The following is a 19125-nucleotide window of genomic DNA, read 5'->3' on the forward strand; positions in this document are numbered from 1 at the left end:
ACAAAATGGGAGTGTTCCATTCAAGAAAATGACGGTGACGTCATTACTCGAAAGTAATTCACCCTGTATATTAGATTATTATTTTAAAATACGGTAAATTAAAATAAAATATCGACGTGTTTCAGGATTATATCTTAAAATGGTCTTCTTAGCTAAAAATGAATTGTTCCATACTTTACGGATACAGTGTATATTTAAAAATGTCACGATTTATCCAATAGAGATTTCATGTTTTTGAGAATGTGATTAGTAAAAGGAAAGGAAAGGAAACAACATCAATATAATAAATATACTAACTGACAAAGAAACTGCAACACCTAGAAGGAGCTGTTTAAATTAATTTTTTTTTTTTTGGTAGACAATAGATAGTATAGCAAGGAGTAAATGACAAAAGTAATTTGTCCAAAAAATCGTGAAGGTTTTTTCATGTAAACAATTTTTGTTACTTAAATATTGTAGGCGTTTTTTGACAGTTTTTTAAATTTTACAACAAACCAGCTGTTAAAGAACATCCAAAGTCGATGTTTGGTTGTTGTTGAAATGCCTAGAGCACGTGTACGCGGAATTTATCGCCAGTTAAGTGAATTTGAAGTAGGTCGAATTATTGGTCTACGGGAGGAGGGGTTGTCATTTCGAGAAATCGCTAACCGTACGAACAGAAATTCCACAACTGTTATGAGATGTTGTCAAGCGTGGTGTGATAATGCCCAAAATCGAAGAAGAGTAGACACCGGGGGCACAAATGAAGTTCAAGATCAACGTCTAAGACCTATGGCCATTAGAGACCGAATTGCGACAACTCGATCTTTGGCTGATGAGTTGTTAGGAGAACAAGGCCTTCCTGTAACTGTCCAAACGGTTTACCGCCGGATAAGGTCTTTTGGGCTGCAGCATTATCGACCCCATCTTGTGTTACCTCTGATGGTTAAGCATCGCCGGCAATGATTACAGTGGTACAGAGAACGTCAACATTGGAATGTGAAATGGCATAAGGTCGTCTTTTCTGATGATTCTTGATACTCCTTGGGTGCACATGATGGCCGAAGAAGGGTTAGACGACGTCGGAGGAAAGACGTGAACCTCAGTTTGATGTTGAGCGTCACCGTACACCGGACAGTAGGCGTTATGGTATGGGATACTATTGCACATGCAAGTAGGTCACCTTTAGTCTTTATTCGAGGTTACCTTCAAGAAATATTGGAGCCATATATTCTCCCCTACCATAACCGGCTCGAGAATTCAATATTTCAGCAAGATGATGCCCTTCCTCATGTTGCCAGAGTTAGTTAAAACTTGTTTGAAGCAACCCATGTGAATCTTTTACCATGGCCGCCCAAATCCCCCGATTTTTCGCCCATAAAGCATGTTTGGGACATCATGGGTAGAAGGCTTAGAAATTTACTCCAGCCCCCACGGTCTTTGGCGGCTCTGAGACATGAAGTACAGGTAGCTTGGGATAGTATCCCTCAAGAAAAAATAGACCATCTTATTGCATCAACGCCAAGTTGTGTTGGGGAGTATGAAGATAATAATAATTACATGACTTAGGTATGGTTATTTCAATCTTCTATAATATGGACTCAATTTCATCCTTGGTCGCTTATTCAAAAGCATGAAAATCAGGAATAACTATTCAGCCGATATGAGATCATACAATTCGGATCTTGGAACTGGGCCCTCAGAAATAACCAATGTGTACGATAGATTCATAATTTTTTCAGTCTTCATCTTCCACTATGAAATATGAAAATCCCAAAAATCTCTTTGGCCAGCATGAAATTTTTCAATTCCATCTTAGAATTGGGACCTAAGTCCCAATTCTATCTTATAGAGCTACATCTAGATGTAGCCTATGTGAACAAAAAATGCTCCTTGCTGAAGATGAACCTAATTTCATTACGTTCGCGCATCCAGAAATCAAATCAAAAAATCGAATATGAAGAAAGTGTGTTTGACCGTGGTGGAATGAATTGTTCCCGTGGAGCTGGCCGGCAGAGAGCTAACATTACCAGGGTTAATGTCACACCCATTTAACAAAGAATCCACTGACTCTCTTTCATATCATCTTCTATATAAATTAAAATCTCATACTGAAAGGAAAATGCTGTATAACTTTTGTTATCAAGACGTCAGCGATATTGGAAAAAAAACTCAAGTCTGCAAGAAATATCACTGGATGAGTTATAGAAATGCGTAGGTTATGGATGTCGACATCGTTGATGTTTCATAAATAACGCTCTCAAGTTAATAAACGTTGAAGAAAGACTATCATTCATTGTTTGGGAAGGACCTTCAACACAAAGTGGAAGAGTAATGTTCTTTTTGAAAATTATTTCTTCAGGAAAGAGGAGAAGGTGAAATATAATAACATTTTGTTGTTTCCATAGGATTTCACACAGATTTAAGGGTTCCTATAGAAAAATATGCCGTAAAGAATTTGAAAACCTAATTGAATTTAAATCAATATTTACGATATATTTAAAACCTATATTTGGAGCAAACCCTGAAGGCTGATACTTTATGTTAGTTCAGATTCTATAATCATACGAGTTTTCAAATCAATTTGGCATAAAAACACTTACGAAATATTTTATCAACACTGACTTAACATCAGGTGCATTCGAACGGTCGTTTATTTATACGTCAATCGCACTCTTGGAGTCCACATATACCTACATACAGTTCAGTGGTCTACAAGAGCGCAATTGGCGTATGAATGAACGACGACCCAAAAATACATATTCCACTTAGTAAAAATTTTCTCGATGCTAGTTTTTCTTTATCATTTCGTCTCTGGGAAGGTCCACTGATCTTGACGTTCGAGAGAAATTTGAAATTTTCGGAGTAGATTCGGATCTCAAATTCCGCGTTAAATTTTGGACAAAATCGAACTGTGAATGTTCGATCGTTATGAAAAGTTACATTTAGATTTGAAATATGATTGCAAACTTTGTGTTGATTACTTCACAGCGAATTAAGAAGAATATGAGAATATAGGTACTCAATATTTCATTGACAATAGATTCAATTTTTCGAGAACAATAGGCACAACTAGGTTAAAACTTAGTTCATTTTAGTAAAACAATATCCCCTGAAAGTTTATGCCAAATTTCAAGAGGATCGTATACCTATAACCCCCAGGATAAACTAACGGACAACATTGACATCATAAGGAATCACATTTCATATATGCCTTTATCGAATTACGTGGTCTCGAAGGGTGCAATAGTTAGATACATGAACGTGCGGTGAGTATCTCGTTACGCAATTTAGTGATTTTCTTGGAAAGCATTCGAGATGCTAATCTACCTTCTAAATTTGAGTTTTATCGGTTTCTCTCGAATTGTAAGTTTGAGAATTATCGTGTTTACGGACATTATTTAATTTTAACCAAAGATTCGTGATCAGTGAGTCGAACTTTATCATGTTAGACCATTTTCGGATCTAAATTTTAAGAATACAGACGTCAATTGGAAATGATTACTACTAAAAAATGTTGCCTCATCAGAATTTAAAACCGACGAGCCGCCTCTGCAGCCTCTGTGTCTGTCACTATAGCGTCTAACATATCAATTTACTAGATTCAACTCTACAGGCGCTGCTTGAAGCAAACACGTTGCTCGGATTCAGGATTATATCCATTTAAATTAAACTGAGGCAGCGTATAATAATTTAAATGGCTCTATCAATTTCAAAGTACAAACGAACTCTAAACTAAAGCCCGATAATAAAGAAAATAGGAAATTTCTCGTATCAGCTCTAAAACTTATAAGTACTATTACACTACATTGTGGAAGTTTCATTTGTTTTCAGCTCGATGTAGTTTTCTTAAAGATAATTACATTATTAGCGGTTCTAAGTATCTAGGTTTATTGTCTGAACTTTTGACCTTCTAAAGAAAAACGAGAGAATTCTTATTGTAACTAAACTGTTGTAAAATAACAATGTATTCTTATTATACGGATAGTTCCATTGAAGCCATTGCCACGTAGGTAATTAACAAGAACAATATTGAAAAAAATACCCAATATAAATCTGATTACAATTCCGATGGAGTATAAATTTTGCAAGTAATAAATGAGGTGTTTTTTAGGCACGCTTCCAAAAATTAAAAAAAAATAATAATTTTTCCTTGAAATTACTGTTGAAAAATGGCGTAAATGAAATCGTAGAAATCTGAAAGATGGATGTCACATTTTGTTATCACAACCAACTTGTGACTTAAATTTCATAGACTGGCAAAAACGTTAAAATATTCCTGGTGTATTTGATCTCAATTTTTCGTATAATATGTGTAGGCATGCAAACTAGTGAAAGAAGTTGAGGAAAATATGTACCAATTCTATAAAAAAACATATCAGAGTTTCCACTTTTTCAGCACTCTGATGCCCCAGTTTCAAAAAGAAAAGAGCAAAAATATTAATTTATATAATGTAGTGACTGAATTGGCAAAAAATTATAATAACTATTATTTTCTTTGCATTATCATTGATTTTTCTGATGACAACTATGATTTTTTCCTTCTGATATTGTTATTGTATTTCATGATTCATGAATAGCTATATTTTTTATCATTATCCGTTTTATTGAATGAATTTATTTCTTCATTTATATTATATGATATTGTTTAATTTTTGTGTTTTGTTTTCGAATATATTTCGTATTTCATAAAAAGTTTTTTTTTCTGGTTTTATATGTTCAAAGAATAAATGAATAATTTTTTTTTGATACCAGCACTATATTTTCTTTCAGGAAATATTCATGAGTACATATAATCATTCAATTCTTTCAATTCTCTCAAAAAACTTGACCCTTTCTTAAAAAATCCTGGCCCCCCTATTCTTGAAAGCTGGCGTCGCCACTGGTAATGATTGACAACATAATTTCACTGAAGATACGGCAGCTTAATCATAGCACATATAAAATTTCATAGCCCTGCTTCCAGCTTCGAAATGGCTTAGCCATTCGAATATATTGATTATATACATATAGATATTGCTTCTAATCGTAAAGTAGTGGATTTAGTCATTATAGTTCAGCATTTATTGATTTACTTTAACGTTAGTTTAACAAGTCGAAAATCAAGCGATTCTTATTGTTCTTCTATCTATTATTCTAATGTCTAACGGTATGCTTGATGAGGCGCATTCGCCATTTTGTACCAGCGTTAAATTTTCTACGTTTTCATTAGTTTTGAGCTTGCTATTCAAGTGAATTTATGATTTTCTCGGAATATAATGAATACATTGAATATCTTTAAAATAATACAGTTATAAAATAATACAATACTTATTATGTATATCAATCATTGTTAACAATTCAAGACGCATCGAAATGTGAAGAGGTTTTGGTTCTTGAATTTGTCTATAACTAAGATGTACATACACTGTGTCCATAAAGTATGGAATAAATTCATTTTAGCTAAACATACCATTTTAAGAAATAATCCTGAAACACTTCGATTTTCTATTTTAATTTACCGTATTTTAAAATAATCTAATATACAGGGTGAATTACTTTCGAATAATGACGTCACCGTCATTTTTTTTTAATGGAACATTTTGTCTCAATTTTCCGATTACTCTAGTTGAGCTGATTCCAAAAATGTATCACATGTTGATTCCAATTGGTACAGGGTGGACAAATATACAATACTTCTGTGTATGCTCATAAAGTAACGCGTAACATTCTTCTTTAGTTAAATTAACAATATTATCAAAAATACTCATTGTCTAGCGGCAATTGGTCTGAATGTAACACCCTGTAGTTTGTTACATTTTTAGATTAATAAAAATGAGCTGTTTCCAAACAAGTTTGGTACTTGTGGTCTAGCAGACAGAATATGAAAGAAATTATTTCTTATCAATTTAAAAAAACATAGTCGTTTAGTTTTTTGTAAAATGTCATTATTTGTTTATTGCCGCTAGACAATAAGTATTTTCGATAATATTGTTAATTTAACTAATAAAGAATGTTACGCGTTAATTTATGAGCACACACAAAACTATTGTATTTTTGTCCACCCTGTACCAATTGGAATCAACATGTGATACATTTTTGGAATCATCTCAGATAGAGTAATCGGAAAATTTAGACAAAATGGAGTTATTCCATTTAAAAAAATTACGGTGACGTCATGTATATTAGATTATTTTAAAATACGATAAATTAAAATCAAAAATCGACGTGTTTCAGGATTTTTTCTTAAAATGGTCTGTTTAGCTGAAAATGAATTTTTTCTATGGTTTACGGACACAGTGTATGTACATCTATGTTATAGACAAATTCAAGAACCAGAACCTGTTCACATTTCGATGCGTCTTGAATTGTTAACAAAGTATTGTCTTATTTTATAACTGTATCATTTTGGAGACATTCAATGTATTCATTATATCCGAGAAAATCGTAAATTCACTTAAATAGCAAGTTCAACACTAATGAAAACAATAACAAATTAACCATGATGCAAAATGGCGAATGCGCCATTAGATTAGAAAAAAATCATATTAGAAAAATCTCTTTGCCTAGAGCTTATCCATTGGCAAGTCTCTGGAACTGCCGTTTGTGAGAAATTTATGATTAATAAATTTATTATAAAATTCAAAAACACATAGAAAAACAACTCCAAAAGATATCAAAAGTTGAGATATTAAATGAAAATTGTTGTTCTTTCTATATTTATATTTTGTCTTATTTCTCTTCCACTTTGACGGAAAAAAATTCAAACTGACAGGTTTACTAATTCAATATGAACAAATGAATTTTTCAATTTTAGTGAATTAGGGATAAATCATCGATTGATACCTTTACAATGATGTTAATTTTATAACTTTATTATTTTGGAGACATTCAATGTATTCATTATATTCCGAGAAAATCATGAATTCACTCAAATAGCAAGTTCAACACTGATGAAAACTATTAAAAAAATTGACGATGATGCAAAATGGCGAATGCGTCTCGGTAAGCATGCCGTTAAACATTAGAATATTAGATAGAAAAACAATAAGATTCGCTTGAATTTTAAAATCTTCATAGTTTGAATCATGAAAAGCTAATGATATACTATTAATTTTATTAAAAAAAAAATCATTCAGATCATAAAATGTTAAGGCTACCTCAAAAATACTTTTCAGATTTTCGACTTGTTAAACTAACGTAAAACAATAAATGCTCATAATGAAGTTGAACTGAAACAAACAAAAAATATCGTAGTTGTCCTAGTTTTTCCATTAGAGAAACATTATCCATTACTTATATTCCATAAAAATGCATTCAAGCATTTCAATTGCTTCAACTCTGTCAGACGTCTATTTTGAGAAACACACCTGTGAATGACCTCAATCGTATATTGTCGGACCTATTCGGCCTTAGCGAAGACGGAACGCCTCTGTTATTTTTAGATAATGTTCCAGTTTTGCCATACTGCGCTTGATAGGGTGGGGGGAATTTCAGGTCAGGTAAATCGTGCGGGGTTGGTGCACGGATGACACCGCCAATGTTGATGGAATTTATAATATCCAGTAATTTGCTTTCATGTACCGACGTCAAAGGAGGATAATATTATTTAAACCTCTGTGCTGATAGGTATTTCATATTTTCACAGACTCAGAATGAGGAGATTTCAAAAGAGTTTTGCGGTGGAGGAATCTTCGTTCATTTCCGCTTTTGTAAATCGTTCAAATTCACGAAAAATCTCGAAATAATTAATTCAAAAGTAATTGCCGTGTTTGCGGCAGTAGCGTGAAGGTAGTAGCTATTGCGCTCATTTCAGGCTCGAAATTTATCCTGAAATTTTTATGTTTTTGATCTAGAGAGAATCGAGTTTGAACGACGCTATTGGGACTAATATTAATTGGACTGCGCAAGCAGATTATGTATGGTGAATTATCAGAAAATCTTTTGAAAAATTGAAGAAATTTTCAATTTTTCTTGGGTAGGGTCACCGAAAAAAAAATTTTGACGACAACCTTTACTCGTATCTATAGGGTGTTTTTTTTTCGGGGTATATAACTTTAAGTTGGCATTACTGTTCAAGATGGCGACCGATTCAACCGCTGTCAAGTGATTTATTGCCAGTTTCGTTTGGCAATTCATTATGAATAGACTCACGCTTGAACAACGCTTGCAAATACTGCAATTTCATTTCGAAAATAATGGTTCTATGCGGAATAGGTATCGCGCACTACGTCCATTAGCGATGAAGCGCACTTCTGGTTGAATGGCTACGTCAACAAACAAAACTGCTGCATTTGGAGTAAAGCTAATCCTCAAGTGTAAGTCGAAACATCGTTTCATCCAGAAAAAATGACTGTTTGGTGCGCTTTATGGGCTGGTGAAATCATTGGTCCGTACTTCTTCAAAAATGATGATGGCCAGAACGTTACAGTCAATGGTGATCGGTATAGAGCCATGATTACTAACTTTTTCATTCCTGAATTAAACAACCATGATGTCCAGGAGCTGTGGTTCCAACAAGACGGCGCAACATGTCACACAGCTCGTGCTACAATCGATTTATTGAAAGACACGTTTGGTGACCGCCTAATTTCACGTTTTGGACCTGTGAATTGGCCTCCAAGATCTTGTGATTTAACACCGCTAGACTACTTTCTGTGGGGCTATGTAAAGTCATTGGTCTATGCGCATAAGCCACAAACCCTTGACCATTTGGAAGACAACATTCGCGGTGTTATTGTCGATATACGGCCACAAATGTTGGAAAAAGTCATCGAAAATTGAACGTCCAGATTGGAATACATCCGAGCCAGCTGTGACAGTCATATGCCAAAAATCATATTTAAAATGTAATGCCGCAATATTATATTGCGGATAAGTAAAATTCATATCAATCGAATAATCCATCGTTGTTTTATTGCAATTTAAAGTTCTATAACTCTAAAAAAACACCCTTTATATTGTGAGAAACAGAGATTTGATAACGAAGTTCGAACCGAAATCAAACGGGTAGGTGTATACTGATGACGAATGCAAAAATCACATGTGACAAAACAAGGGGCGACGCCGACAAAACGGTTAGATTAAGGGAAATAATAAATCTCGGACATTGACGTGCTCGTAGTGCAATAAAAGTCATCTTAAAAACGATAATAAACTCATAACCCGTAAAAGGGTCAGATTTTTTACTACCGTGTGGATTTCGAATAAAAGTAAAATTATTATTGGTTCATTTTATGGAAAAATTCGATCATACTCTTAAGCGGAGAGACAACCCTGCCAAAAATCTTAAGTGACTCGTGTGCGACAATTTTCAAAAAGGTTTGCAATTATATTTTGAATATGCTGAAAAAATTGTTTGGCGATCAAATCAGTGTAAAATTCTCACTCGAAGTGACGGGTGAAAAGCATCAAGTGGTCGATTTCGAACAAATTTCAATTAAAAAGATATTCAGATTGCTTACCTTTTATTTCTCCGTGGGTACAAAGTTATGAGAGATGTGAAAGTTTCATTTGATTCTAAGCTATTGTTCGAAGATCACATTTCCCAAAAGTTTTGGATGCGTGGTTTCAATAAAACTGAATATAAAATTCAAAAACACAAAGAGGAACAACTCCAAAATATATCAAAAATTGAGGTATTGAATTAAAATTGTTGTTCTTTTTATATTTATATTTTGCTTTATTTCTCTTTTACTTTGACGGAAAATTCACTAATTCAATATGAACAAACGAATTTTTCAATTGTAATTTCCCTTCAATTTTAGTAGTGAATTAGGGATAAATCATCGATTGATACTTTTACAATGAAGTTAATTTTTCTATCATAGTTTTATTTGTCGTATTCCTCATAGAAGCAAAAAACTTATTAAATTATTTATTCCATCACACATTTATTGATTATATAATTTCAAAAATCTAATCTGAATTCAGGAAATTATACGTGGCCGTAATAAAGCAATATTTACCAACAAAGTAAAAAAGTTTTATTGGAAACTCCTTCACTGACCCTGGACAAACGTGATGTTGATGACTCATACATTATGATGAAAAAGATTGTTGAAGACTTCTTTGCTAGTAGAAAAAAAGTTGGAGTTGTCGATTGTTTGATTTTTTTCTATAAAACCATCAAATTCATATTATTGATTTTCAACTTTATCGAATGAATAGAAACAATTTCTAGACATATTAAAATTTTTCTCGTGAAGTGAACATTCAAGTTCCTAAAGCTCATCCTCATAGAGTTTTGTCATTATCAACATCTTGGTTCTCAAGTCATGTATAATTTTAAAAGTTGTAAAACTTTGGCTTTCCATTTAGGAATTTAATTACCGTCTTAGAGAAAAATGTCTCGAAAAAACTGTTTCATGTTTTCAAAACTTTACTCGTTAGGAATTTCATAAACTTAAAGGACCATGAGCGAAATTCAAAGTTTAATCGCTAATCCTACACATTTCGGACTTTTCTTAGTGGGGAGATTTCATAGGAATCTGAATATTTTGACCTATCAACCATTTCTTGCATATATCACTGCTCCCCCTGAACCCTTTTTTCCGAAATAATGAGGTATCAGGAAGCAGATCATAGATATCTTGATAACAGATAATAGAAATTAATAACCGTTTCAGAGAAAATTTGGTGTTTCTTAAATGGGACTCCCCATATTTTTCAGTGCAGTTTTTTAGCGACAGATTTGTCGAAAGCATCCTGTTATCGGTTGTACAAAAATGTCATACGTTCCAAAGATATTGAGTTTTCTTTTGTTGGGATAACTTAAACAGGGTTAGAACTATTTAGAGGGGCACTACAGGGATATCGAAAACCGTTAGAAATACTGGGTGGCTTAAATTACATAAAAGTTGCGTTATTTAGAGATTAGTGTATTGGTGTTGACAAATCTAAAATATCTCGAATGGTTACCGAGATATTCCGAAAAAACTAAAAATCGAGATTTTCTTTTTTTCTGTATAACTCATTTGTTTTTTAGTATAGGATCCCGATATAAAACGACCTTCACCGAGATGCTTATTTGATGAAACGTATTTCATATTTAATTCAACATGTCAATAAATATATCACATATGGGTTGCCTAACAAATTTAAGTCCAGAGTAGGTTTAATTGATAATTAAAACAAATTTTTTTTTTAAACATTTCACCGGTTTGATTATTAGATAAATTCTATACCAATCGAAAGAATGAAGCCCATAGAATGTGCAAACGTTAGGTTGCCTATTTTTTTCCGGTCACAACTATCGGGTAGCCTATTTCATTTCCAAGAACAAATAACACGCGCACTCTCTTTCTTTCACTGGACGGACTTCAAACAGCTGCTATGCTGTGTTCTCTTCTATCGCATGAGATGGTTGATTGGGACCTCTCAGTCGCACACATTCACTCGCAGCAATATTTAACTTTTTAAAATTCGACAACCGGGATTCGGGACTGATTTTTCGCAAGCAACCCTATCCCACCGTATTCATAATAAAATAATCTTTAATTTTATTGATTTTGATTCAATAATCAGACCGTTGCAAAATGCTAGTATAGATTAACCTGTTTATACCTGGCTACCCGAGAGTTGTGACCGGAAAAAAAAAGGCAACCTAACGTTTGCACATTCTATGGGCTTCATACTTTCGATTGGTATAGAATTTATCTAATAATCAAACCGGTGAAATGTTAAAAAAAAATTTTTTTTCAATTATTAATTAAACCTAATCTGGACTAAAATTTGTTAGGCAACCCATATGTGATATATTTATTGACATGTTAAATTAAATATAAAATACGTTTTATCAAATAAGCATCTCGGTGAAGGTCGTTTTATATCGGGATCTTAGACTATTTGGGAATCTTCAACTCGTAGAGGTGAAAATAGAGGAATGTAACCGTAAATATTCGTAATAATTCTAGTTATCGAAAATTACGAGTTAACGAGTTTGGAGTTAAGAGAGGTCTATACCGTTTCAGCCGTGAGGTAAGTTAGTACGCTAAATTTTACGCTAGAGACCATCGATTTATATTATAATTAAATATACGATATAATGTTGAGCTTTACTCGCAACTATCGGAAATTTTGAAATTTTCTATTATGATTACAAGTGTGCACCAGTGGCGTATCCAAGGGGGGATAAGAGGGATATATCTCCCCCAGGAGGAATATCCATTATATTTAACAACCTTATTTATCACTATCTTATTATGAGTAAGCAAACTTCTTTGGAAACTTCTTCAAAAGAAGGAAAATTTGAAAATTTTTTGTCTTATGTCTGGGTACGCCACTGGTGTGCACCGAATTTCCAATATTCTATCCGAACCCGTTTTTTTTATCGTTTTCCATCTTGGGCAAACTGGTTATCATATTAACCATCTATTATTATCTGCTAACTTGGATTCAATTGTCTTTCGAATTAGATTCCTTCCGCAACATGCGAAGCATTGGAAACCTTGACCTCTAATTTCTAGTTTCATTGAAAATAACAGACCATCCATTAACCCTACCTGAAGGGCGATATTTCAGTCCAAGTTGCGAAGACCTCTCAACAATTAAAACCTACGCTTCTATCGCTCGTATAGGGTCATTCATACGATATATTTAGCCTATCTGTGGTATCTATGCTAATTAACTGAAACCTTGACACTCCAAGTTAAAGATTATGGCACTTTGCCAGTTCATATAGAGGTTGCCAGCATTGATCCACATGGTCTAACGCTTCGAAGACTTTTCAGTCATCGTTTCTAAATATTTACTTTCCTCTTTTGCTAGTTTCAATAATGCCACTATTTGTCTGACTTGACCCAACAGAAAAATTTACATATTCTAGTTTAGGTGGTGCAGAATTTAACAATAAAATAAAAATAGTTAGTTAGATATCCTACGCTTAGGGATAAACTATTTGAAATGGAAAATTGATTATGTGAATCCATATATTCAAAATCAAGCAAATATTCATAGTTTCATTATTCGAAAACCATGATGAATCGGAATTGAGGTAAAATATTCTATCATCTATTTACTAAGGTATCTTTTGTGAATTATTGATTTTTTATTAGTTGATCCCCTGATTTGAAAGCAAGGGATCCGACAATTTTAATTGGCTCTCATAATTGAAATCATTGGTAATACATAAAGAAAATGGGATAGCACTGAGTTGAAGTCAGAAGCTTTTGACTAATTTTATGTGATCTCCAAGGGCGGAATTGGCAAATGAATGCACGTATAGTGATTCATCAAGCCAAGAAGCTTGACATTTTAACCAACTACTTGACTTGAAAATCAACTTCGTGAAAAATTACATGCTTGAACTTGACTTGATTCTAGATATTTATTGCTTGACTTAATATTAAGCTACTTGACATTACTTGAGCTTGATATGCACGCGTCGCACACGGCATATATTTCTGCAATCTCGTGGGCGCTTAGACATAATAAAGTGATTCCTTTTGCGCCGAAAGACTAATCAAAACTAAATAAATAAATAAGTGATAGAACTAAAAATTCTAGTAGGTAAATACGTACTTATACATATTTCAAAATCTAAAAATTAGACAGACAAATAAAAATCATTCCGCAGAAAAAAATTGAAATAAAAACACTTGTAATTGAAGACGTATTTTGGTGGGCTTAAACTCAATAGAACTTTTTGATCGCAATATGCTACTGATAATGACAAACATTACAAACGAACCTATTATAAAACTCATTCACAGTAAACGGTCTGATATTAATCAACATTTGTTTGAAGACTCTTCTTCTAAGGGAAATAAATTTATAAGATCTTTTTTTTTTTTCTATTGGGGTATTCGTCATAAATTTTGATATTCATAAGAGATGGATAATTTTAAATTTATATTTAACGTTCTTTTATCTCGAATGGCTGTTTTTTTTTCATAGAAGAATGTTAAACAATCCTACAAATACAAAGCATAGACTAGAAAATAATTTTTTCGTATGTGATTTTTATTATTCCATTAAAAATTACGTTCAAATTTAACGGAATGATGGTTATCCACAGGTTCTTTCAATGGGTTAAAATATTCCATGAGGAGGAGTATAAAATTTACGGTGTTTTTGTTTTTCAATTCAAGTGGAAATTTTATTTCACTTTCTGAGTAATACTTGTGCATGCTTCATTATCGACAGCCTTCTAAAAATCCACTTTAGTACCCTCAAGTTCCCTACTTCAATTTCCTGTCGCCTTGCCTTCAAGGACCAACAATTTCCGAACAAAAGACGCCGACCATGCCTGTTGCAAATCTATAAAGACGAGCTATGAATATACGAACGGATTCATGTGATTTCACATCAGATCAGTTTTTTGAATCATAGTAAAATAGTAATTTACGTAACAAGTCCGGAAAAGAGGGTTTTTTTTGGACGAATAGACAAAATTCCAGGACGAGCGTAAGCGAGTCCTGGAAGTCTGTGAGTCCAAAAAAACCATTTTCGGGCGTGTTGCGTACAATATTTTTTCGGCAACCATGTAGAATAACACTATCGCTGCTGCTTTCCATATTTTATTGCGATTGCGATCAAAGAACATGCAAATTTTTGACAACTAATTTCATATGATCTGTCAGCCGTTATCTCGGTTGCTATGGATTCTATGATTCTTTTCCGGCCTAGTCCGGGAAGTACGTACTTTCCGGACTAGGCCGGGAAATGCTTCTTTCTCAGAGAAAAAGCGTCCGGGAAGTGAGCACTTCCCGGACAGTTGCCGAAAAAAACATTTTCGTCATTTAATGATTATATAGCGCTTGTGTAGAGTGTGCAAACACATACCTAATATTATACAGGGTGTCCGAGAAAATGTGGGAAATCTCTCGAATTAAGATAAAACATGAAAAAATAAAATGACAATAAGTTCCCATAATTTTTGTTTCTAGCGGACGTCCCTAGAAAATACGGCATCCTAAATGACTTCACTGGAAATTCATTTTACTGGAATAAATTTCAAACTACTTAATATAATTTGAAGAAAATTGTAGTAAGGACCTCTTAAAATACTGCTCTTAAATTTAAATAAGTTCCCTTAGTAGCCCCTTAATAAACTATAACGTGTCTTTCTGTGCCAAAACTGCATAGTTAAGAATCTTTGTAATTTTGTCGGATTCAATAACATAAACTAGAACTTTTTTGTTCCTTGAATAATTTTCATATCACACTTTGTTGCCGAAAAAAAAAAATAGAATTCATGGTTTTTTTTAATAGAAATAAAAAAATCAATTCATTTGTTATTTTGTTTTTCGAAAACGGTTCATTTTATCGACGATAAACAAGAGTACCTTTTTTTAAGCCTAATCTTCAAGCTATCCAAATTTGTTTTTTCTACTTCTCATCCGCCCCTGGTAAACTAAAAGAGCTAATTTAAATTTAAGGGTAGCATTTTGAGAGGTCCTTACTACTGTTCATCATATCAAATTTTCTTCAAATTATATTAAGTAGTTTGAAATTTATTCCACTGAAATGGATTTCCAGTGACGTCATTTAGGAGGCCGTATCTCCGTAGGGGAATGATGGGAATTTGTCATCTTATTTTTTTATGTTTTATCTTAATCCAAGAGATTTTTCACATTTTCCTGGACACCCTGTATTTTGAAAAATATAGGTAATCCATCTACTGAACCAGCAAATGAAAACAAATATTCTTTGACAGGTTTTCTATCTGAATTTATCGTATAATTTTGAAAATCTAAGAACATTGAAATAAAGAGTTTTTCAATAAGAGGTGTTATTTTGAATACCGCTTTATGGGCAGCTGTTACTTTTGAAGCTGCCATATTTTGACATTTGACAAGTAAAAACTACGCCATAACTAAAAATTGAATGATAAACGCTTCAACAACGCATCCAAATGGTTAAAATTCACTACAAAAATTATGAAAATTTTGCTGTCACAGTTCGCAAAACTAAATCACTTTTGGGTCGTCGGGAAGCACTTTCTCAGCCGGCAACAGCAAAACTGGTGGAAAAATTCGAGCTTTTAGAACATGTTAATGATGAAGAATGTGAGTAAAGAATCGGAATCGTGTGTTTGGTGCCATTTTTTGGGCATTTTTGGTGGTACTGTTACTGTTACCGTGAATGAATCGCGCTACCGAGCTATTATTGATTATTTTTTATGGTCGATATTGCTGTTAACGACGTTTATTTTCAACAAGACGGCGCTACGTGCCACTCAAGCAACGAAACAATGGCTATTTTGCCAAAAAAGGTTTTCAGGTCATGTTATTTCTCGAAGAGGTGATCACAATTGGCCACCGTTTTACACTTTCAGGCTTTTTTCTTTGGGACCATGTGAAAGATATGGTCTTTGCCATTGCTCCTTAATCGATTCAAGGCCTTAAAGACGAAATTCTTGAAGAGGACAAGCGTAGCTATGGCGACCATTTGGCTAATATCATTATCCATCGCTAATGACACAACCTTCCACTATGAAACAAAGATTCATATTGATTTCTCTTAAAATAAACTCGTTTTTTTGAATATCAAAATGAAATCTCTTATAGGAAATTAAATAGGAAATCAAAATCACCGATTTTACACTATCATGAAATTTCAAAGTATTCCTTAGGAAAGCTACAAATGAATAAAAGAGTGGTTATATAACATTTTGAAGACAGTACTGGCACGACGATATCTTGGGGTGGTGACATTGATGTGTTAGAAAGAAATGCATAAATAAGGCTGAAAGTCAAAACGAAGAACGAAAATATGTTTCCTTCACAAACAGTTTAAATCCAATTAGAATTAAGAATTCCCTACATCTTCAAATATTCGGAAAACGTGTCAGTGTTGTTTGTTATTTTGAAATTCATCTACTACTATAACTGCTTCAACTGCTACTGTGAACATATTATGAAAATTCCAATCAGGTGCTTCAAGGATTCATTTCCAAACAACTCTGACAGTAGTAAGAGTTCCTAAGTAGGTAATAAGACTCGAAAGAAATATTAATATTTTTCTGAGTTAGTTCTGGAGAAAATGAAATGTGGTAGTTCCTTGAAGGCTGTTATGTTATGGTGAATGTTGGTCGAGAAACATTTATTGAAAAAATCTCCTACACTATTTTTGATCGGTAGGCCACCCTGTATATGAGATGTGATTTACTATGACGTCATTCTTGCAAATTAGTTTATCTAGATGAGAGGTTCTGTTGATAGGATCATCCTAAAATTCAGCATGAACATTCGCGTGATTATTTTACATATATGTATAAAATTTGAACCTAATAAAATATGTTGTTGCAGAAATATTGGGTAATTTTTCTATATTCTGCTTGAATTTTCTTTGATTTTGATAACGTATTCAACACGAAATTTTGCATGAAGCTCCGAATTATTATTGTTCATAAGTATATACACAATGGACGTGTGAGGCTTTATAATGACGATGATGACTTACGCAAAATCTCAACTCGGTGAAATATTCAGTTTTTTTACGATATTTTTTCCATGAATTTATTTTATCCTGGTGACACTACCAACATAAAATTTTCATGAAGCACCATCGAATTCGAATGGACTTATTTATGGAAAACCTTGTCAGATTTGCCCATTTTCGAACTTAACCTACCCCAAAATATTTCAAGTTTCTATGTGTTTTTGTTCAAGAGTTATCGTGTTGGCGTACGGACGGCCGTACATAGTTGAATTTTTCCAAGAACTCATCATCAGTTAATTGAACCTTATCGTTTGAGACCAATCCGTGTTCAAAATTCGAAAAGTAGTTACATCGCGATAAAATAATATAGCGCTCTGCTTGTGGAAAGAGCGCTCAAAAAACACAAATATTATTTCATATTATTTTTCAATTGCCGGGTTGTTGTTCATTTGTTTTTAATTTCAATTCCAATTTCAAGATCCCTGTTTGGTTGTAAGATATAACATAAATTCTGTTTAGTTCGATAACCTTATTTGTTCTGATGATAGTGAAAAGAAATACGAATAAATAAATAATTTATTTTTCTATAGATGATGAAGTGAATCAATCGACTAACCATAGTGTATTTCATTCAACGAAAATAACAATATCCATTGTAAATAATTGATGTAATCCAAATAAAGTGGAAAAATATCGATCACCACAAAATTTCGTTCTAGCGATTTACCTCAATAGTTATAGTTCAGGAATTCCCCGGCTAGATTTTCCAATCAATTACCAACTTCTTTTATTATTTTCTTTCAAAGAAATTATAATATTTTCCACCAACGTTAGATTTCACAGTAAATTTTTTGAAATAAATAAACTTACGTTGGGAATTAGATCTTCGTATTATATTCTCCAAGAATGTATTTTGTGGGGCAACTAGCCCCCTCCTCCCCCCTGCCATGTTGAAGGGATCCTGAGATTACAGTAGGATGTTCGTCATCTCTTATCAGCTACCATATCACAAAAATAATACGAGTACACGATAAATGTAGCACGCACATTTTTAACCAAAATCGAGAAACTTCAATTTTTTTTGCATGTTGATATCGTGGCAGTCCTGAAACCGTTCGAAAAACCAACACAGTACTCGAACATTTTCTCAATTCCGAGGCACTTTTCTCGTGTTGCCATAATAGGCTACATACGCATAGGGTTCATTGTAACCTTTTTTTTCTGTCCCACTTAAAACACATTGTTCCAGTTGGTGTATGAACCACGTGATATCTGAGGGGAACTCTGGATGGGTCTGCAGGATACACTCAGGATGTCAGTTGGAAATTTTAAGGATTCTGCAACTGTGAATCTCCCCACTATTTCACCTAAATAATACTTTCGATGTTTTTACAGATCGGGGAAATCGATATCAACATCAAGAAAGTGTTATAGATATTCAAAATATGAATTGATATTATGTAAATATTATCACTATATTATAAATACATTTCAAGGTTTATTGTTCACTAAGACATGTAGATCTATTGTATTTCTTAATTCGATTCCTTTCAATTAACATATTTCTATTCAGTTTTGAAATTAGCTTCGAAAATTATTCTCGTTCATAAACGATATTTCATACATTAGTGGGCAAGCATAATTTTATGTTGGCTCGATGAAACAATTGTGAAATGCGCTTTTGAACAATAGTAACATATTGTTATGAAAAAATATTATTGCAATTTTGAATTCTTTCTTTCAATTCCTATAAGTTGATTAAATGACAATATAATTATTTTC

General features: G+C 33.2%; 1 protein-coding gene across 3 annotated transcripts in view; it reads right to left on the bottom strand.

Moving 5' to 3' along the window:
* Positions 1-18741, bottom strand: part of LOC123684731 (potassium voltage-gated channel protein eag) — a 78405-nt gene extending 59664 nt beyond the window's left edge. For all 3 annotated transcript variants that reach the window (XM_045624126.1, XM_045624123.1, XM_045624125.1), the window contains exon 1: positions 18214-18741. In XM_045624126.1, the coding sequence (XP_045480082.1) occupies positions 18214-18292 (79 nt within the window). In that variant the 5' untranslated portion in view covers positions 18293-18741. The remainder of the gene's footprint in view (positions 1-18213) is intronic.
* Between the last annotated feature and the right edge of the window lie 384 nt (positions 18742-19125).

The sequence above is a fragment of the Harmonia axyridis genome, chromosome 7, assembly GCF_914767665.1.
Source record: "Harmonia axyridis chromosome 7, icHarAxyr1.1, whole genome shotgun sequence".
NCBI lineage: Eukaryota > Metazoa > Arthropoda > Insecta > Coleoptera > Coccinellidae > Harmonia > Harmonia axyridis.